Consider the following 22273-nt stretch of genomic DNA (forward strand, 5'->3'; position numbering starts at 1 on the left):
AATGTTAGGTCTTTCTTCTCCTTCATCTTTCCTTCTGTTTCACAGAGAATATGATACACACATCATAATGACATCAAGATTTGGTAAAACCTACAGCCGGAAGGGTGGGAACGGCAGCTCGAAGTTTGATGAGGTCGTCTCCAACAAAAGAGCCACTCTCAGTACCAAGTGGGGGGAGACAACCTTCAAGGCACAGGTGGGATCGAAGCGGCCCAACTTCAAACCGGAGGTGACTGAGGTCCCCAAACGGGTAAAGTACACTGAGCCAGAGACATCTGAAGATCCATTTGGCTTTGACAGTGATGAGGATTCCAAGCCTGTCACCTCCCGCAGTATTGCACAGGCCAAGGCACCATCCGGTAAGCAGGCTGCAGAGACTGTGACGTCTGAGAACTTTACCTCCGTCTTGGAGGCCAATAGCAGGATTAGTCAGCCTATCGGCACAGATGCCATTGCCACCGGTAGGATATCTGCTTTTGACACCGCTGTGCACGGGATCAAGGAGAAGAGTTCAAACAAGATTCCAGAGGAAGGAAACAGTGTCTTCAGCAGCTACACCACTGCAGGTAAGGCATTTAATCTGGTGGATCTGTTAGATCTGTACGCCAGTCTCAAAACATAAGGGTTCTTAATTCAACCAAGCAAAAAAAAAAGTACTTGTTCAAGTATTCATAAGACATTAACTCCTACATGAGACTTAGACCCTGTTCACACTTGTTGTTTAGGCCGGCCCAGGGCCGCCTTATCTTGTGTGAACGCTTGAAAAATGAAAAGGCGGCCCTGGGCCGGGTGAAATTTAGACCAGCTTTTTGATGCGGCCTAAAGTATGCAATGCCGCCTCGGCCGGCCTATCTGTATGCGTGAACCCAATGCAGGCCCTGGGCCGGCCTTATCGTGTCAATGTGGTGACGTAGCTCAAACCACTCCCCTACTAGGTCGAGCGTAGTAGATTAAACAATGTCGGTTTTAAGAGGTAGCAACTGGGACGACGCAGAAATTAACCCTTAGCGATCCATTTATTCAGCGCTTGTCAGGCATGTCAGGTCCAATTTATTTTCACACGTGCTGTTTGTTTTACATGTGCTGTTTTTTTTTTTTTTTTTTTTTTAAAAAGAGTAAAAGGTTTAAAAGTCAATGATTCACAAAAGTACACTCGGTACTGTATCTCCAGCCAAGCCCCACCCCTTGTTCGCTGTATTTTTCACATATCTCTTTATAGACGTGCGTGCTGATAAATCCTCTCCTGATCACTCGTTTTATCACCAAACGCCTCAGTAATGTGATCCAAGTCATCATTTTATTACTGTAACATCTCAAAAAGCTCTGCAAATGTCTGTGATATTCTTTGAGCACTGGGTGCAGAAGCAGCTATCTCCTTTATGCCTGTGTTATCTCTGTGGTGCAAGGGACTATCACATACGCTGTTTTGAGTGGAGTTCAGAGAAAAACCTGCAAGTTTTTCAGAGAACTCTGAAATACTGAGCAGCAGGCCAGAGATAAACCAACCACGGATCTTGGATTCTATGGGACCTACGGCGATCTCCAGCCCGGAAAATGGCTATGGGGAATGCACTGAATACACAGACACTTTTGACGATGATGATGGGTCAGTCATGAATGGTAAAGTATTTCTTCATCATACAGCTTTCATTAAAACGATAAAACTTACTATATATATATATATGTGTGTGTGTATATATATATATATGTATATATATATATATATATATGTGTGTGTGTGTGTGTGTGTATATATATATATATGCATACACACACACACATTTCAGATTATAGCTAAGATTGTAAATCTCAATATTGATAAATAATGCATACGCCGTTGCATAGTTAGTCACCATTAATATAATAATCTGTATTGTGATTAATGTAAACGTCCTTGTTTGCTGCATTTACACATGATCCAACACAATCGCTTCTTTCCACAGTAACCGACTGCACTGTCAACATACGCCTTTATCGTATCTTATCCAATAAGTACAGTACAAACAGTGTTGCAAAAAGTAAGATGGCCATATTTACGTTTGCAAATTTCCAAGCTCAATCTCTTATGTTGACTTCCGAGAATGCAGTGTTTACGTCACTGTTTACATTCTCGACAAGCGCTTAGTCGCAATTTAAGCTTCCTTTTCAGCCACATGTGAACGCACTTAGGGCCCCTAAAACCTCAACTGTGAATGGAAATTTGAGCCGGCCCAGAGATGGCCCAAGGCCGGCTCAGTAAGTGTGAACGGGGTCAGAGTTAAAAAGAAATAACACATTGGAGAAAAACTGCAGTGACTTTCTAGAACCAAGCCTTTGGGGAAAATCTGGGCTCACAACTATTCCACTTGTTGAAATTAAATCATTGTTTAGCTACAAACACCAACAGAAATTGGAAGTATTTTAATAAATGGATTAGGAGAAATAGGCAGTGAAGGCTTTTATATAGCTGTAGGAACAGTGTTGGTTCTAGATACGTCAGACAATACAAAAATGGTTAAAGCACAAACTTCAGTTCTGTACAACCAGTTATTCCTTTTTTTTTTTTTCCTGGATGATCGTTCGAAAGGTAAGTGTTACCTACTACCTAGGGACTCTATTTTTGTGGAATTTATGGTTACTTGAAGTATTTAAAACCTTTCCATTTCAATTTGAGGCGTTCTCCTGGTTTTTATATTTTTTTGTGAATGTTGACAAAAACCTTAGTGTTGACATCACCTGTTGCCACTTACATCTGGATTGCTGGTTTGCAAAGTGTTGCACAGATGCATCATTGCGTCAAAGGAACTTAAAACTTAAGCCTCACTTCAGGTGTGGCCTACATTTAATCACTGACTTGATTGTTTCATCTTAGTCATGTTTGTGAGGCACAAAAACAATTTTTTTTTTTTAAATTCACCTGCGTTTTACAAACTGCACACAACAAGTTTATCAAAGAAACCAAAAAAGAACCCATGGTAGGGAGGGTGTGGAAGCAACCACTGAAAGACGGGAAGAGCCGCTGGCTGCTATCACCAATTCATAGTATTCGCTAGGCTGACAATCCACTACATATAAAACATAGGAAAACAGAAATACAAAATAGCTAAATAAACACTGTGAAAATTAACTAAAAACAAAAGATGTTGTGAACAGGGGGGCTTGCTGCTCCTACTATAATAGGTCCTTTTGACACTGCTTCTTTTTATGTTTGTTGGGATCTAAAAATCCCTAAACTAATCTCTGTCCCTACAAGAAAACTATGAAACACTGACCCTTATTCCACACGCTGTGGTCAGTTTTATGCCCTGATTCAGCCACAGTGGGAAGTTCATTTATTACAACCTAATTTTTCTGGACAATTTCGCCACTCATCAGCGATCTAATGAATAACTGGATGTACAGAATGTTGACCCACTTGCCATAAGTGTTCATAGCTTGCATACTTGTCTACATTGCTATAGTCCTCAAACCTGTTTGAAAGTTAATCACAAAGAAATTAATCCAAATAGCTGCTTGGGCTTAAACAGGATAGTCAGTATAATGATTGCAAGAATTTGGCCTGGAAGTGTAAGCCATTGGCAGATATCTTAAACATGCAAATACAAATTTAAAAAAAAAAGATTGTGTGGTTTTCCGTATCGAGGGTGGAGGTAAATCAGTGGTGCACTCATGGGAAGAAAATCTCATTATGATCATGTTGCCAGATGGGCAGTGTTTCCCATCCTTTTTTTTCAATTGTCAAAATTAAATTAAAACGGAAGTGGGCCATTAGCATGTCTCCAGCATCAGTGTTACAGTTTTAGCATTAAAACAATGACAACTTCTGTTTTTTGTATTTGTTTTTAACAATTTTCAATGCTATTAACTATAACTTTGCTCCTGAGCTAGAGACTCCAAAGCGCTTTCTTTATCTAGCAATCCCTTTTAGTTTTAAATAAATGGATTAATTTTAAATCCATGCATGGATATTAACTGGGGTGCCATCATAATGCTTAATGACTGTTTTATCAAAATACTGCAATAATTCAAACTACAAATGCTTTTAACATAGGCCTACTTATCTCAAGAGTGCTTGGTTTAATCCTGTTGGACCACAATCCTTCATATCACTTGGGCCCCAAGACATCAGGAGCAAGATACAGAAAACTTAATTTCATGTTCTAACCTTGAGATTGAGGGCATTAGATATGACTTGCTCAGCCCCAGTACTCCTGCAGCAGCATCTCATCTATATGTGATAAGGTAGGGCCGGGACGATGGATCAATGCATCAAATCGATCAAGTATCCATCGATGGGTCAAAACAGAATTTAATAACTTGAAACCACGTGTCGTTTCATTAATCAATTTTATTAGGACAAAGTTAATTTATGTAAAACTTTACTCTAGTTCCCTGCCTTTGCTTCCTTTGTTTAGCCATTTCTTTCAACCTCCTCCCAAGACACATACACACGCGCGTTTCTAGAATTAACCTACCCGGGAACTCAAGAGTATGAACAGAACGAACCCAGTGAAATGCCAGATAGCCGCTACAGGATTAAAGTTTCTCGGTTAAATTATTAACAATGCCATCGGACATTTGGAAGTTTTTTTTCTAAAGCTCAAAATGGAAATGTAAAATGGAACATTGTGAAACTGTGCTGCGCTTCTACGGCAATACCACAAACCTTTGGGACCATTTAGTGAGGCTCCACCCAACAAAATACCACGGTGTGAATACTGAAAAAAAAAAAAAGAACTGCCTACAGTGGCATTGTATTTTAGAAAGAAAATCGAGCCAAAGTACCCTGTCAAAAGACAGTTTTGAAATGGATTGATCTGAATCACGAACGTGTAAAAGAAAAGCTTAGATTTATCTGAGGAGTGGGATTCATTGTCCATCACTACAAGTGTATGGCCAAGCATGGCACAGGAATCCTTTTTAACAGTGACCTGCCATTACATGACTCTGAACTTGAATCAAAAGTACTAGCAACAAGAAAATTGAATGACTGGCACACAGCTGTGAATTTAGCAGAAAGACCGATCGAATCAACACAGAATTTGGCTTAGAAGAGAATAGCTTGTATCCATGACAGTGCTGTAAACATTTGCAGAGCAATGTCTTTACTTACTCATGCAAGTGATCATACTGGGGCACCTTTTGATGGCGTGGCAAGTGAGCTGTGCAGGGCACAATGTAAACGTATGCATTCAGAACAGTTTGGAGGATGTTTAATCACTACACACATAAGTGGCAACAGCAAGACTGGTTGGTTGCATGTGTTTTTAAAAAAATAAAAAAATAAAAAAAGTGAGCTGGCAACAAGTGCTTTAAATAGAAAACAAACAGAAATGCTGAACACAGAAAAGGCACTGCTAAAGTTAATACAGGATGTGCTAACAAGGTTGAACATGGTATGTTGTATGTTTTGAACGTCTGCTTGCTCAGCAAGGCCAGGATGATAGCTAACAAACTCTGTTCTTTGAAACTGGAGAATGTGGATACTATCCATTTCTCAACCAAAACAAAAAGTAAGTTATTCCGGAACCTGGACTTTGTAAAATAAGTTGGGCTTGTGAATAGTTTAAAGTTTAGTTGATTAGTGTTCCCTCTTCATTTTTTTGTATTTCGATTTTTCTGACCCGTTGTTGTCAGTCGAGACATCTTAAGGTAAGAGTCATTTTAACCATTTGTGAAAAACTCGTTGGGCATCGTTGGATTTATATTAGAAAATAGGAAATGTAAGGTTTATTTTACTCTGAAATTAGACAGTTTAGCTGCAGAAACATTTCATTTTCGTGCTTACATCAGATAACTGAAAACATGTGTTTTGTTATTCTCTGCATTATTGTTTTCATTTGTTTTACGAAAAAAATAGATGTATGGTCTCTTTTAGAAAACCATGCATCGATTTGGTAGAAAAATCACCATTGTCCCAGCCCTAGATAAAGGATTGTATATAAGGTGCATCGGCAAGATTAAGAGAAAAATCTGTCCTCTTTGTCAAGGTGTCTAGCTGAAATCTGCTAGTTGAGGTTCCCCAGCTGCTAAAAAATTCCAGGTGAATACTTTGAATTGTGCAATTTTATATCATCCCTTCACTGACAAATTGTATAGCTACAGGTCGTACGTTTCTTGTGTTGGGACCGCTGCAAGCTCACTTATGACCAGTGGCAAGCTATGCAGTTGGGAGTGAAGAGTGTGCTCAGCCAACAAGTAGCAAAAATAAATTGGATTATAAAATACAATGTGAAAACCAAAAATAAATTCAACAGATCGCTACCAGTTTATAAAACTCGTGACATGGGCATATATCTGATGAGCGCACAGAACTCCAGTAACTTGTATCTCACTACAGATGCTCTCTTGCACAGAGCATGTCTGGCAATGTGTTTCTTTTTGTTGTGTATAAATGTAGTGCTCTGTGGCCCCTCTGCCCTTTTTGGTTAGTAGGGAAGTTAATTGTTGCCAGCAATCTGGTTAATTTTTAAGTAGTTAGGATTAATGCTTTCATGTTCTTTCCAAATCCAGATGAATAGCTGAATATTTTGCAATGTTACTTAAAACATAACTAAACCATTTTAAAAAGCAATGGGTCCCTCCTTTTTATATCTAGAGGATACACCACGTACATTCATGGAGTACTGTGTTTATTCTACAAATGAGGATGGCCTAGCAATGCATGGTTGTTTTATGAACATCTTCAAATAAAATAATTACTTAGCAATTGCGTGGAATTTCAGAGAACGTACTTTCAGTTATTCTCTTAATATTTGGTACACAACTGTATTCTAGGTCTTAAGTTCAATTACTGGTGTTGTCCAGGAAAAATGAACCTGTTCCCTGCTACATTATTTCAACCCCATATCAAGGATACAGTTGCACACTTTAAAGTAGTGTTTTTACAGTTGATTTATGGGGTTCCACTTACATGTTGGAGGAAGTTCTTGACTTCTGACCCCTGCAGATGGTTTCAATTCTGCACCATCTTCAGTCTTGCAGTGGCCTTGACAATTTCAATTAAATAAACTGTTTAGTTTTGTAAGTATGTTCACCTTATTTGATAAAAACTTGAACTTGATGAAATGTTGGCTGCAGTTTTGTTTTGGAAGTGTGTGTGATTTTAGTGAAAGTGCTGACAGTATTCACAATGTTTCAGTTGCGGTGTGGCTTTTGCTGTCATGTTGCTCAAATGTTTTTCTGTATACATCTATTGTCAGACCTTAATGCAGTTTATAGTCCATCGATGAAAAAGCTTTCATGACCACCTTATGAATGGCCTCCTAAAAAGTAACAAGCCTTGTAATCAATTAACCAGACATGAGTTCGCAGGCAATGAAAAGTTATAATATTTCCATTTAGGTTGATCAGACAATGTGTTGCCCACTGAACTGTGAAAAGGTAAAGATTGCACATAAGGAACTAGCTACACAATTATGTAATAGGAGAATGATTGTATGGGGGGGAGGAAAAACAGATAAATCCCCACCCCCCCACCCCAAAAAATGAAAAAAATCAAATCTAAGTTGCATTGTCAATTTGAAGCAGTGTTTCTTGTCCAGTATTGATAATTAAGTGTTGTACGTGAACTGCATCACCCACTTCTTTTCATTGTTTTTCTTGGAATTAGTATTTTATTAAGCATCCCTGTGAGGGAAGCTTATTCAGTATGATTTTGCAAATCTGATACCTCCTACTACTGTAAATATCTCATAAACCATTTTCGCTGGTTGGAAAAAAACTCTTCTAGCAGAATCTAAGAGCGCCCTTCACTTATGACCTACGATAGCGATCGTATTGGGGTCTTGTAACTTTGGGTTCCGGATGATAAAAGACTAATGCTTTGAGATACATTTTTTAGCTAAATATTAAAATGGCGTAATTGCAAAGTTTCACACACAGACACACATTTCTGTGTTCTTGAATGTCCTAGATTAGGTAGAGCATCCTATTTGTGTAAACCATTATTGTATTTTAATGATGAATACATACAAATTACTGTATTAGATTTTGCTGTCTTAGTCAATGAAGTTCATCTGTAAAGACCCTCCACCTTGTGTAAAGGTGTATTACTGCAAATGCAAACAAAGCACTGTTTGAGTTAATGCCAAAAAAAACACTTTGAACTGTAAATTAAAAGTCCAGATTGGGCTGTTCCGTACGCACTGTATTTAATTTAATTGATGGTTTCTGTTTCTTTTTTTTTCTTTTTTGACTGTAGTTACTTCATGTCTGACTTGAACCTTAATTTAAAGGGGGGAGGGGGTTTCTGATATTAACTAACTTTAGTTACAAGGTATGTACTGCAAATCCATAAACATAATACGATTGTTTATTGACAACAGTATTTTATTTACATCAACTGTCCAATCATAAACAAACAGAGGCTGTTCATAGTATTCTGCATGAAAATTGAAGGCATTCGTGAGCAGAGGCGGGTGTTAATATGCCGGGTAAGCACTGAATTTCGCAGATTGTTATTGAGCAAAATAATAGATTTCAGTATTTAGAAGTAATTTTCTATCTCCTTTTTTTATTTCACTAGACAAGGGAAACACTAGTATATTTAGTTACGAATCCACTTTCTCTGAATAATTGTACTGGAGATGAGCGATCTTTAAAACAGTAGTGTTGACAAATCTGTCAAATTGAAACAAAGCGAGACGGTATCTACACTTTGATTCACGGTTATCTGTGTAAACATGATATTTACAAATATTTGCATTGCATATTTTATATAAATTATTTAAAGAATAAGCGCAACTCGCACAATTACTCACTGAGACAGAGTGAGCCAAGAATAACCCCACTAAAAAACTATATATATATATATATATATATATATATATATATATATATATATATATATATATATATATATATATATTATTCATTTATTGTATATGTCGCAAGAAGGCAGTGTGTAAGACAAGAACCTAAGCAATAGTTAGCGTGCACGCATACAGCCAAGTAAGATCAATTTATGCCCAAATTACTTTGAGGACCACTGATCTGGAATGAAAACACTTAACTCTGAATGCATTTTAGATCCAAGTCAAAACTTACAAATTAATCCTTTTAGCTATCTAGTATTAATTCATTTCTTAATGTCTTTCTTCTAATGTTCTTCTATGGTAGTAGTGCATGTAAGGCTAATTGTTAGATCAGGATATTCTGGTTTATTCCCATAGCAGTATGAGACTAATGGAGGCTTTGTTTATCCCTGGTGCACACAGTGCAATAGGTCAGATTGCATGGATTTACTGTATACCAGTATTCATGTGGCTTTTATTTATTTATTTATTTTTTTAAACTGATGCTACAGCCAGTAGCAATAAACAGCTTGGTTCAGTGCAAGTACATTTGAAAAACAAATAGTTATGTTACTGGCAAATGTACTTAGTCATTTTACTCCAAGTATAATAGACTAATCATTTTAAATGAACCTGCTATGACTGTTAGAGCCTTTTACTGCCAAACATTTACTCCATTTTATAATTTCCTAATCCATTAGAAAGTGTTATTTGGGGAAACTGTTAAACCAGTGGAAATGTTATAGTAAAACCAATTACCTGTCTGCAAAAGCATTAAGTTCATATTATCTTATGTTTCTATTTTTTCTTTTTGTGTTTTAGAGAAGACTCCACAGAACTGGTCAAATGAAAGCGCTGAAAAGAACAGCTCCTCCTGGTACAAGAACGCAACAGAGAGTGACAAAAACCCCAGTGGTCAAACAGCAACACTGAAGATGGAGACTAAGGACTCTTTCGATAGTTGGCAGTCGAGTGCAGGTTTTAGGTCGGACTCCCCCGACCCTGAGACCTGCAAAAGCAAAGAGTCCACATGGACTGGTAGCACAAAGCAAGGGACAGAGGCAAACTATGAGAACAAAGTGGAGAAGCCTGTCTCCCACCTTGACAGTGACTTTCCTCTGAAGTCTCAAAGTGATCAGGCTGGTGGTGGAGATATTGATATCCCCAGGGAGCCAACCGAAGCAGAAGTCGTCTCCCAATCCGTTCTTAGGCCATCCAACTGCAGGACGTACCGCCGGCCCAACAAGGGCAAACAGTCTTCCCCTGTAGACAACTCTGATAATAAACTAGGTGACAGCACAGGCCAGTCATCGGCAAAGACTAACAGTGTGGCCGTCAAACCAGCTAACACAGGAAGAGGGAGGACTAGAGACTACACAGTTTTGCACCCGTCATGTCTGTCTGTATGCAATGTCACCATCCAGGACACCATTGAGCGGAGCATGGACGAGTTTACCACAGCCCCCCCGGCCGATCTAGGGGAGGCTGGGCGACTGAGGAAGAAAACTGAGATCGCCGCTGCAGCCAAACCAGCCAGGTTCCTAATTTAAAACAATAAGAAATGTAGATTTATGTACAGCCTAAAAGTGACCCAAGTCAGATTCTGTAAGATGAAAAAAAACAGCAAAAGTAGTTTTTTATCCTGTTGAAGATAGTACAGTAATATGCAATTTGACATAGTCTAATTGCATACCTTTTGTTGATAGATGTGCTGCTACCTAAAAAGAAAATGTACTTTTAAAAAGTGTACCAGATCAAAAAACATGCAGTTTATTTCTGAAGGAGATCTTAAACGTGCAACTGTTTTAATCCAGCGAATCGGTTCTGACCATGTACAATTTTATTGAGAATTATAAATATAAATACAGTGGGTTGCAGAAGAGCAGGTTCCTTGATTTTAAGGATAGGAGCAGTTTAGGTTTGTTTTGTTGGTATTGGTATTCCTTGTACAATGATGGCCTGTGTTTGACATCTCTGGAGATGAAGGGATAGATTCTGGCCAGCCATTGTTGAAATTGTAACGTTTGTCAGATTTACCTAGGATCTTTGTTCTAACAGCAAGCTAAACCTTTGCTCTGTAGTTTCAGATATGAGATTCCTGTTTTATCTTTTGTATTAATCTTGTACTACAATTCTAGATTCCGGCCCACCCAAAACAAGTCGAAAAAAGCTGCAAAACTGGAGTTTTTTGGGTTTGATGAAGAGCATGGAGGCCAAGCAATTGAGGGGGACCCCACAGCCTCAGGCAGTGCAAATTACAAAATCAAATACTTTGGCTTTGATGATGTGAGTGAAAGTGACAGTGATGAAGAGGAAGGGTCCCAGGCATCTGAAAAGAGGAAGGCGAAGAAGAAAAAGGCGGCAGCAGCAGCAGCAGCCGCCGCCGCCGCCAGCGCGGCCGCTGCAGCCTCCATGACTTCGTCCAGCTTGCAACTGTCCTGCATGGGGGAGAGCGATTCTCAAGATAGCCAGACCAGCACTAATACAGGTAAGGGTGTTGGAGGTTTCAATTATAGAATTAGTAGATTAGAAGAGAACTAAAACAATTACATCTGTATTCCCTACCATGGATATTTGGGCCTATATCTAGACATATTGCCATATAATTGTGATCCAACTTGTGTTGATATATTGTATTGCAAAAATGTTTAAATCCTCTCAATAAGGAAGACTAAAAATGGAATTATGTTTTAGAGTGGTAAAGCTTTTTTAAAAAAAAAAAAAAAAAAAAAAAAAAAACGAAAATGTATTTGTGTGACTATAGAATTTCTTTTGCGTTTTAGACATTCTAGATTTCCAAGATGATTCCTTTCCAACAGTATCTGAAGCGACAAAGAGGCCAGCGAGTCAACAGTCGGACAAGGCCAAGGAGAGCACCAGGAAGATCTTCAGTGGTCCCAAGCGAGTAAGCAGTTTAAATTCGGGATCTTGGATTTGTACAAATTAACGGGGGGGGGGTAAGAATAGACCACAAGACCAAGCTACTTTAAGACACTAAAGTTATTTTAATATATTGTTTTTATATGTGGATTGTGCCACAGTTTCACAAATTTAAAAGCATATAATGTGGATATGTACAATGTCACCAGGTTTATCTCTGACCTGTGACTCGTAATAATATATATACTTGCCAAATGCGTAAGTCTGATTACAGCCATACACATTTCAAACATTGCTTGAGCAGGAAAATGTGTTTTTCAAAGAGTATCTGAAAAGTGCAATCAGAAAAGGGGCAAGTAAACTACAATGTCCCCCTGAACCATATCAAACATGATTGGGCAGCATTTGTCAAGGCTGTAGATAGTTTGCACATTTGGCTTAATCTATTTGTTGTTTTTTGAGACTTCACAACAAAAAAACCTGTAAAAACAATATTTGTCTGGTACCTTGGAAACTGTTGAAATTCATAGATGAAGCACTGTGCACTACTTGGGTTTAACAGTTGTTTCCAAAGCCACAGGCATGCTTAAGATTTAGTGCTCCATTTATAGGTAGCTGTCAAAAAATGCTGACCGCTCTTACAGTTGGCAGAGCTGATGCAGCCAGTGCAGCCTTTTTCCAAAGGGTGGCTGTTTATTGAAACTGTCATTAGGTCTTTGTGCTGGTTAATGATGGGCACTGGCAGAAGGCCAGGCTTTTCTAAGCCCATGGAGAAATGGAACAGCATTGTATATTGAAAAGGCTACACTCTGTTTAAGTTTACTTCTTCCAAGGGTCGTGGGCAACATGTGCATTTCTTTATTTTGTATTTATTTACAGTTAAGGTTAGGTTATTGGATTTTATAGTGTAGGGCTCCTGGATTTGGTATTTGCAAATCAGATTTAGCAACCCTTAACATATATGGATATTTGGCACCATTTTCCACTTGGTACAGTGATGATGTCATTATGTGATGTCTCCCTATAAAATATTTATACAAAAAAATGAATATTGGATCTATAAGTTTTTTTATTAAAAAAAAAAAAAAAAAAAAGAGCAGACCTTGTTGGACCTATAACTTGAAAAATGTTAACACAAGAAATAATTGTACCTACGGGATTGTTACAGATGTTCTCATGATTAAATTGGTGCACAACATGACCCAGTAAATGGCAAGATTATCACTGTGCTCATTTTGCAGAACACTTGTTAAATCCTCAGAGATTCTTATTAGTAAGTCCACAAGGAGTCCTCAATGGAACAAGACCTTAAATGGGACATTTGGAAAAAATAAACTCTAAAATGTGCATATTTCCTGAAAATACTAAATTGCAGTAGACTGTAACTGGTGGTGTTCCTGCTTTGATAACTGACCTGAAACTAAGTGTTCTCTACCCTTCTTTCCCCATCTCACCCAGTATCAAACCCTTTAAAGTAGTTCCATGGAAAGTAGAGTACAACTTGCCTTCAGTCTCTAAAATATAGTGTTGTAAGAAACCCATGTGCCAGTAAAATGTATGTCCTTAATGATCATAGTAATAATGTTTCTAAGTTTTGTTTGTGTATTTTATTTAATGCACTGGTTAAGTGGCATGCAGTTGCATTAGTTTATTACTGTACATGTAATCTGACCACATTTGTGTTCATAATTAACAGCTGGCCTTAAGCTTTAGCAATGCGAAAGATGCTGTTGCAGTACATCTGCCTCAATTTACTGATCGCACATGGCTAGTTCTGAATAAATTATCTATTTATGTATGTTTCTGTAATTTTCACTTTTAAAACTTATTTTAATAAATTGGAAGAGTTTTACCTTAAGACATTAGATAGGTATTTGCAGCTTTTGTGACTGGTCTTCCAGGTGCTCATTGACACTGGAGTACCCTAAGGTAATTAAGTCATAGTAATAAAAAAATAAATAAATAAAAAGTTATACGATTGCTGTTGATGCACTACCTGTACCTGTACCTCACTCCATAAGGTTAGATTTTAAAATAAATAAATCAATAAAAAAAAATATAATAAATAATAATACATCAGCCTTTTTTGGTTTTGTTTTTTCTATGGATTGAAACTTCTTGGTAGAAGTCTTCTGTATTTCTTTCGAGGCCAGCTTTCAGAGTCTTTAGAATTGTTTCGGATTTTAAAGTCACCAAAGACATCGGAGCAGAGACATCGCAGAGGCAGATTTTTAACTAACCGCACATCGATGCTGCATTTGAACAATAATTTGACTGGTTAAAACTATTTTCTTACGAACAATAAATTCCACTGTATAACAGTTTTGTCAGCCTGAAAAGCATTACTTAGGGTGAATGTTAGTCTGGTAGCTGTATAGGCTACATGTACTCAACTAGTACTACTACGACTACTATTACAAATCAATAATAATAACTATCAATGTTATTTAGGATTCAACTTTTTTTTTTTTTAAGCATCAGAATAATCTACTTGCAGTTCATCATTTGATTTAATGTAGCATCAAGTCTGTTCTGCACACAGCTCGCTATCCTATTGCTGTCTTCAGATATCTAAAAAACAAAACCCAAACACTGCTCTTTTCAGACTTGTTTACTGCATTTTGATCGCACGTTACACAGTACTGAGAAAATGAGTATCGGTGTTCTTGTGGCATTTTTACTAAGTGTGCCTGACCAAACATTAAATTATGTGCTGGAAGAAATTCAAGTATGAATATCGGTGTACATTATCGGCTAAAATAACAAAAACTACCGATAGCCGATTGTGTTTTTTTCCCCTTCTGTCGGTGCCATGCCGATAAGCTACTGATTATCGGTGCATTGAATTGAATTTATTTGGTATAAGTCCACATACAATATCAATCAAAATAAACAACAAAACACTTATTTAATCTTAGATAAAAAGCAGTTCATATATAAAATAAATGAATAGTATGTTCACTTAATATCCAGGATAACCCAGAAAGTCAACAATATGGACTTGGAATTCGTGGTTTCATTAACATCCTTTTATTTTTTTGTAATTTATTTGTGGAGCTGCTACTGTAACCACTGTGCAACATCAGAGAGAGATTTCTATCACATTTTTTTTTTTTTCTTTGAAATAACAAAGCGTTGGAGATTAAACATGACCCAATACTTCACACTGTTTTAAAGAACGCTCATTTCAAGTGCTGGAATGAAGTGTGATCTTTTGGATGGGATTTTGATGTCTCACACCTGGGGTGAGACTGGATGTGTCATCCTTATTTTATAGCCTCAGCAGCAGGAAAACAAACACAGGGGGCTGTTCACCACCCCGTTAAGAGTAACGGCTGGTTAATAGGAGCAAATCAAAATGTGAAATACTTTATTCAACGCAACCTACAGAGTCTCTGTGCCAGGTTAAGTGTGTGTTTTTTTGTTTGTTTTTTTCTATCATCCCAGCAACAGGCATAGCCAGTGAGATTGCAGAGTGCTTTTCAGCAGAGGACATCTGAGCCAAAAACAAAATTTTGGCTTCATCTCTGATAAGTCCTGCTGTTAATGCTACTGTGACTTGGCTTTTGTGTATTGTGCATTCATTTAAACTTGGGTTAGTTTTCTGCTGTGATCTGGCTCTATAAAAAACACCTTCTAGAACCAAATCATGAAGGTTCTTAAGTGCTAAAGAAATGTCAGAGTCCAAGGTATAATTTTTAAATGTCCTTATAATTGAATTCGGTGCTCAATATTGCTATGTCTCCAAGACATAGTTAAATGTTAGGAAACTGTACTGCAGTAGATTTGAATGACTGCTAGCAAAATAATTTGCTGTGTCTTTCGCCCATTGTAAATTAAGCTGTACTTGACAGTAGCAGTTGCCATCTGAAATCTACAGTATATACTCTTTGTGCCAGTTAAACTAACACATAGACATACTTTAACAATTAAAGAATGTTCCACTTGTTTTACATTTTCCTGATTTTGAATTTGTCATGTATTTAATTTGGTTCATTTATTATTGTTTTACTGGTATTATTTATACAGTTGTGTATTCATGTTTAACTGACTTTTCTCTTGTGGAAATCCTGTCTTCTGTGATTTTTGATTGTTAATTTTTTATCCCAAGGATTATCTACTGTGCCCTTTTAAGAACAAGTGCTGTTCCTAATAGTCCTGTTGCACATTGCTGCCCCTGTAATTTTTCATGTCTCAGTGATGCTTTAGCGTGTCCTTAGAGAACCTTTTCCAAACCTCCCAGCCATCAATGTTTGCATTATTGTAGTCAATGTAAAAGTCACCAGCTTAAACATGCATTTACATGAATAGTAAATCTATTGTACATCTAATGCAGTGTCCACTCCTGTCTGTAATATTATAAATGAAACCAGAAAAGTGATAAGGATTTGGTCCACTGTTATGGTGAAAACCTGATATATTTTTTTTTAATTATTCAACGTAAGAGATTTTTTTCTACTTTTTCTACTTTTTTTTCTACGCTTTTTCATGTGGATGGTGAGAAATAGTGGGGCACATTACTAAGTGCGAACTTGTGTCTGAATAGCAGACTCGAATAGTGAAGTATAAACAAGTTTGTGTGTTAAAGATGCCCTTTTTGATGTGTGGTTTCTTTCCCTTTTTCCAGTCTCCCACTAAAGCCGTATATAATGCCAGACACTGGAATCGGCCAGAGCCTGAGGAGCTGCCACCTCCCCCGCTGTCGAGATTTCATACTGCTCCGGTGAGTACTGCTGCAATGTGTTACACTGCTGACTGAATGCAGCCCTGATGTAAGAATTACAGTAGAATGCCTCTTTATAAAATAATCCTATTTAACATGTGAAATATACACTGCAGGTCACACTTTAGAATGGTCTGTTCATCTACAGTGTTGATTCCAGAAAGCAGAATATAATATTGTGGAAATGAGAAACTAACATTTGTTATCTAAAATACACTATTTTGGATAAATCCTGAATCTCAACATGTTCTGTTGATTTCTTAAAAATGTAGTGCTGTGTCTGATTATCAGAAGTCTACCTGTTAAAGATGTATTCTAGCGTAGTGGGTATGCTGTTCTACAAAGAAAAAAAAACTTGTTTGTTTCTAATGTATCCATGAATCACCATCCTAGGACACAAAGCTTGTGTGCTTGTAGATACATAGTTGTTGGTTTTGCAGGCCAGTATATCAACAAAGGAGACAACTGCCCATAAAGATGATGGGTTATTTAAGGCTCCCCCACCACCTCCCAGAGTGATCAAGTCTGTGACAATGCCCACCCAGCCCTACCAATACATTGTTACTGCACTGAAATGTAGGAAAGAAGACAAAGAGGTAAGCAATGGGATTTTTTTCTGTTTTAATCTTTGTGAAGCTAAATGCCTGCCCCACTACCCACCCACCTAATATATAATTAGGTTATTGGTTATATCAATGCTTGTGTGCTATCATTGGTCATCGTTGGCTTACGTCGGCATATTTAACCATTAGGTCTCGGCTGAAGGTTGTATTGACGCTGAAATTAGTTTTATTTAATTTGGAGCCTGTCCAAGAGGATTTGTTTCATAGCTTGGTGGAAGCTTTCCAGAAATCGGTACCATTCCTTTAATGCTAACTTTGACAGTACACCAAAGAATAGGGTTATAAACAGTCTCACAGAGGAGCAGTATTTTTTTTTTTTTTTTAATCTCTGCCTCTGCCAGCAGGAATTGTTGGAATAAACCTTCTGTTGGGAAAAACCTATTTGAAATCAAATATGGAAAAATAGACTGGATGCCTCAGGCTTCTGTAAACTTAGTGGCCAAGTGTTACCCTTTCTAAAGCATTCTATTGGACAATTGGCTACTGATGTAAGCAAAACTATGTAAATTATTTTCTTTTTAATATTTCATTTCAGTTATACACTGTTGTCCAGCATGTAAAGCACTTTAATGATGTGGTGGAGTTTGGAGAAAACCAGGAGTTTACGGATGATTTTGAGTACCTACAGACAGGTTTGAAGAGCAGTCAGCCCCTCAACACACGTTGCCTTAGGTAAGCCTTTTTTGTGCCCTTTTAAGCTTGCTTAACCCACACTTCACGTGACATTCCCGTGGAAATCTCAGTAAACAGACTTGCAAAGGGAAGACCATTTGTATGCTCATTTGAGAAGAATTTCAAAATCTTGGGAGACTGGTTAACCAGTGCTTGTGTGTCTGGTCAGTAGTGCATGTGGTGGTTGTGGTGTGTTGTTTTGGGGCAGTTTGTGTTTTTTCTTTTTGCTGATACTAGAAGAATGTTAACTGGTTTTTAGTTACAGTACAATCAAGCAATGCTGGTGACAATCACTACATCTGTTTAGAATAATATATAGCATACACAGTCAACACATCTTACTCTGAATGTAAACAATGTATAGTACATTGTAAACTAATCTAATGTTGTATGTAATCTAATAGACTGTTGCATGTTTTGATTTTGTGTTTTCAGTATTATCAGCCTGGCTTCAAAGTGTGCCATGCCTAGTTTCCGAATGCACCTAAGAGCCCATGGGATGGTAGCTCAGGTCTTCAAAACGCTAAACGATGCCCCTCAACACCCGGTAGGTCAAATTGTTCTTATTTAAATGAAAAGTGAGTCGCCTTGCTCATGTAAAGCGCCTTAAGACTTTGCCTTGCGATTTTTAAATATTATGTGGTTTTTAGCAGGGATATGAAACTTGGGTGAGCAAATACACAGGAGAGAATCAAAAACGAACTGTTGGGGGCTCCCGAGTTGCGAATCCAGTAAAAGTGCTCTGCATGAGTGCAGGATGTGCCCTATAGCTTGGACGTCGCCAGTTCGAGTCTGGGCTATTCCACAGCCGACCGTGGACGGCAGTCTCCAGAGGCGGCACTCAATTGGCTGAGTGTCGCCGGGAGCGGGGAGGGTCTAGGTCGGCCAGGGTGTCTTCGGCTCACCGCGCACCAGCGATCCCTGTAGTCTGGCCGGGCGCCTGCGGGCTTGCCTGTTAGCTGCCCTGGAGCTGCGTTGTCCTCCCACGCTGTAGCTCCTGGGTGGCTGCATGATGAATCCGCAGTGTGTAAAGAAGCGATCGGCTGACGGTACATGTTTCGGAGGACAGCATGTGTTCGTCTTCGCCACTCCTGATTCAGCGCAGGAGCTGGTAATGGTGAGCTGAGCCTAAATTAATAATTGGCCATTTCAAATTGGGAGAAAATTAAAAATAATTGGCAATGACTAAATTTAAAAAAAAAAAAAAAGAAAAAAAAGGAACTGTTACCTTTTGAAATGTCATTTTATCGAAGCTCTTAGACCTGTAGACAGGGTAAATGTGTTTTCAGAGACTGTCTTATAGGAATCCCATCATCCAAACATCCTTCAAACACAATACTTACTTTCTCCAAATTACACCATAAACTAAAGAAATTAATACTTGTTCCTAGTTTTTCAGTTTTTGCACTGATTTTATATTTTTGGTTTATATGTAAATGTATCTCCTTGTGTGGTTGCTTCTGCAGGGGACACAGAAATTTTAGGCATGCTGCTAAAGCTCTGTACTCAACCCTCCTATAAAACTAATATAATAATTCCTGCATTGCTAATTTTAAGAATCCAAGAGTTACAATAACATTTTATCATGGAACCATTCCTCCTATCCATGCCTATGCATTTCTAATTGTGTAATTGCCCTTTACTTAGAATCTGGCATTGTGTACTGCTTCGCTGATGTACATCCTGAGCAGGGACCGTCTGAACATGGATCTGGACCGAGCCAGCCTGGACCTGATGATTCGACTCCTGGAGCTGGAACAGGACTCCTCTGTAGCAGTTCAACTCAATGAAAAGGAGATCAATAAAGTTAAAGAGAAGATCCGTAAGCTCTGTGAAACAGTACACAACAAGCATCTAGATCTAGAGAACATTACGGTGAGACAATTTTCTGTTTTTGGAAATTAACTAAAAGTCATAGAGAACAAACAAATCTTGGCACTCCTGAAGGAAATTATTAATTTGAAAGAACAGACCAGCTCTGCCAAATCATGTGTGTGCAATCAAAATTAGAGGTGTTTCAACTACTGGACTGACTTTCTCTGCTTGCCTGTACTAGAAACATCAACCAGTTATTTAGTGCTAAATCTGATAATGTTCATCTTAAACAAATAAGCAGGGTTTCACATCTGTGTGCTATTGTTGCATGCATAATATATTTGCGTGAAATGTGGGTAATGACTAACAAAAGCAGTTTTATATTTAAAAGCAACTGTGAATCTCATCTGCTGTAGCTTTTGAACAAATGTTGATTTTCCTGCTCCCTCTGCTGGTTGTCCTTTTTAATTTTGTATCATTGCTTTTAAATTCAAACCATGTGACTTTCTGATCCCTCAGCAAAAGCTGATTGGTTGAAAATGCTGACTGTTGGGGTTCCTTAAAACTAGAGTACTATTTTAAATGTAAAGTTACTGTTTTTAATAACATTAAAGCTATTGTGAAATGTTTTTTTTAAATGTCTTAAAGGAGTAGGTAGTCATTTGAAGCCCATATAGAAAAACGTGGGCTATAGCCAGGGGGTTCACATAACGTTCCTCCTCTGACAGTTCAAACTATTGGGATGGCAGTGTCAGAGACCACAACAATAGTTTATAATTGTTTAGTAGGAGTCCGGATTGCTGGTTGTTACAATTTAACAAATCATCATGCATTCTCTATTTATTTCAATAGCCTACCACCATATTGCCACCCTGGGTATTCAAAAGCAAAAACCCAAACACTTTGTCTATCATTCATTTTTTTTTTTTTATAAAAACTTGAAGCAGCCAATGGTAGTGGTAGCAGGGAGGGACTGAGCATAGTTAAATTGTTAAACCTCAGTAAAGAAACATGTGAGCCATTTTGCAGTATTGGTGACCACTCCTGGCTTGTTTGATTTGAACTGATACAACATGCACCAAGGCTGGGGTTTGGCTAACATTTTACCTTTTCTACTTTCAGTCAGGACATTTAGCCATGGAAACACTGTTATCTTTGACCTCCAAAAGAGCAGGGGACTGGTTCAAAGAGGAGCTGCGGTTACTCGGTGGTCTGGATCACATTGTAGATAAAGGTAGAGGAAATATCCATGGCCAATGTATTGTTGTCCTAAATTTATAAAAGCTGTCCTGTATGAAAATAACATTGAACTGTAATATGCATGTGTTAAGTTGTGTAAATATACATCTAGATAGTAGTATATAATCAGAAAATAAACTGCCTGGCTATTACACACAACTGGTTAATTTACTAGGGTAGTTGGGTTTGGCAGTGGTTTGTGCTCTGTGGCTGCTTATCAGTAGCAGCAAGTGCTGGATTTCTTGGAAGAAAGTTGTTCTTACCAGCAGTGACTTTAAATCATGCCTGACAAGCTTTGACTTTGACAAAATGAACACCAGCTACCAAGTCACAGCATGGTCAAAATCGACTGGGTTGGAGAAACCAGTGGTTATGCAAACTGCACGTGTGTGTGTGTCTCAAGGGAGCTGATCTCTATTTTGTGTCCTCCCTGCAGTAAAAGAATGTGTAGAAAACCTGAGCCATGAGGATGATGAGGAGAATTTGGTTGCTTCCCTTAGGGGAGCGGAGAGGTGTTTACGGGTTCTGGAGAGTGTAAGTAACTAACCATTTCATACAAAGACATTTAGCCATAAACTGGAATTAGTGTGTGCAGACTTTTGGCTTGTATCAGACTGCAACACATAGTCAGTATTGCAGTATTAACTAGAAATTCCCCCAATGTGAAAGTGAATTGTTTCACAAAAGGTTCTTTGGCCAGTAGACTGGGGCTACAGTAGGTGTGTTTTTTTATTTTTTATTTTGATGACTTTTTTTTTTAACAGTACATTGCTAACTCTCTCTAATAGAAATGTGTACAGCTCCAAGTGATCAGCTTATAAAGTCCTTTTGGTGCGCAGTTTGTTGTCCTTAATTCCTTTCATTTAAAACAAAATAGTCTTAGCTTGAGGGACAGGCAATAAGCAACAGCGATTTTGAGGTTGTTAATGGCATTTGAATCTTGTATCCTAGAAGATAAGTTGTCGGTTACTATGGTAATTTAACCTGGATTTCTCTCCTTAATTGTGGTTATCTTTATAACATGCGTAAGCCTGCTTTAAATAATTCTTTAATCTGCATTTAATGAAAAGCTGGCTGTTTCTGTGTAATACAGGTGACTGTTCACAACCCAGAGAACCAGAGCTACCTGATTGCCTACAAAGATTCCCAACTCATAGTCTCCTCAGCAAGGTGAGTTGAAATACTTGCATTGAGTTTACACACAATCCTGGTACATCTGGTGCTTGTAAATTTTTTATTTATTCAATAACAATCTACTGAGACTGCATCTCATTTACAGTGCAGGGGCATTCAGTCAAGAGGAAAACCAGAAGCAGCAAAAATACTTGTTACAAATACAACAAATGTTAAAATCGATAGCACTTTAAAAAACAATTAGACTAAAACAGCAACAGCACAATACACATGGATACTATGTGAGCCCTTAGTGGTATTGAAATGCTGATGTGTCTTCATAAACAGAATTTATGTTGGAGTAATCCAGTAGCGGGCTGCTGGAGCCTTATTAGCCATAAACCTTTATTTATATATATTTCATCACAAGTAAG

At 38.0% G+C, this 22273-nt stretch overlaps 1 protein-coding gene across 2 annotated transcripts in view; it reads left to right on the forward strand.

Annotated features, from left to right (window-relative positions):
- waplb (WAPL cohesin release factor b) overlaps nt 1–22273 on the forward strand; it is a 32082-nt gene that overhangs the window by 2599 nt on the left and 7210 nt on the right. The window contains exons 2-13 of one of the 2 annotated variants that reach the window (XM_041267982.1): nt 46–566; nt 9597–10311; nt 10913–11262; nt 11558–11679; nt 16282–16377; nt 16818–16973; nt 17536–17672; nt 18108–18219; nt 19320–19547; nt 20610–20721; nt 21163–21260; nt 21820–21896. In XM_041267982.1, coding sequence (XP_041123916.1) covers nt 68–566; nt 9597–10311; nt 10913–11262; nt 11558–11679; nt 16282–16377; nt 16818–16973; nt 17536–17672; nt 18108–18219; nt 19320–19547; nt 20610–20721; nt 21163–21260; nt 21820–21896 — 2702 coding nt within the window. In that variant the 5' untranslated portion in view covers nt 46–67. The remainder of the gene's footprint in view (nt 1–45; nt 567–9596; nt 10312–10912; nt 11263–11557; nt 11680–16281; nt 16378–16817; nt 16974–17535; nt 17673–18107; nt 18220–19319; nt 19548–20609; nt 20722–21162; nt 21261–21819; nt 21897–22273) is intronic. The other variant, XM_041267983.1, reaches the window with a different exon arrangement.

The sequence above is a fragment of the Polyodon spathula genome, chromosome 13, assembly GCF_017654505.1.
Source record: "Polyodon spathula isolate WHYD16114869_AA chromosome 13, ASM1765450v1, whole genome shotgun sequence".
NCBI classification, from domain to species: Eukaryota; Metazoa; Chordata; class Actinopteri; order Acipenseriformes; family Polyodontidae; genus Polyodon; species Polyodon spathula.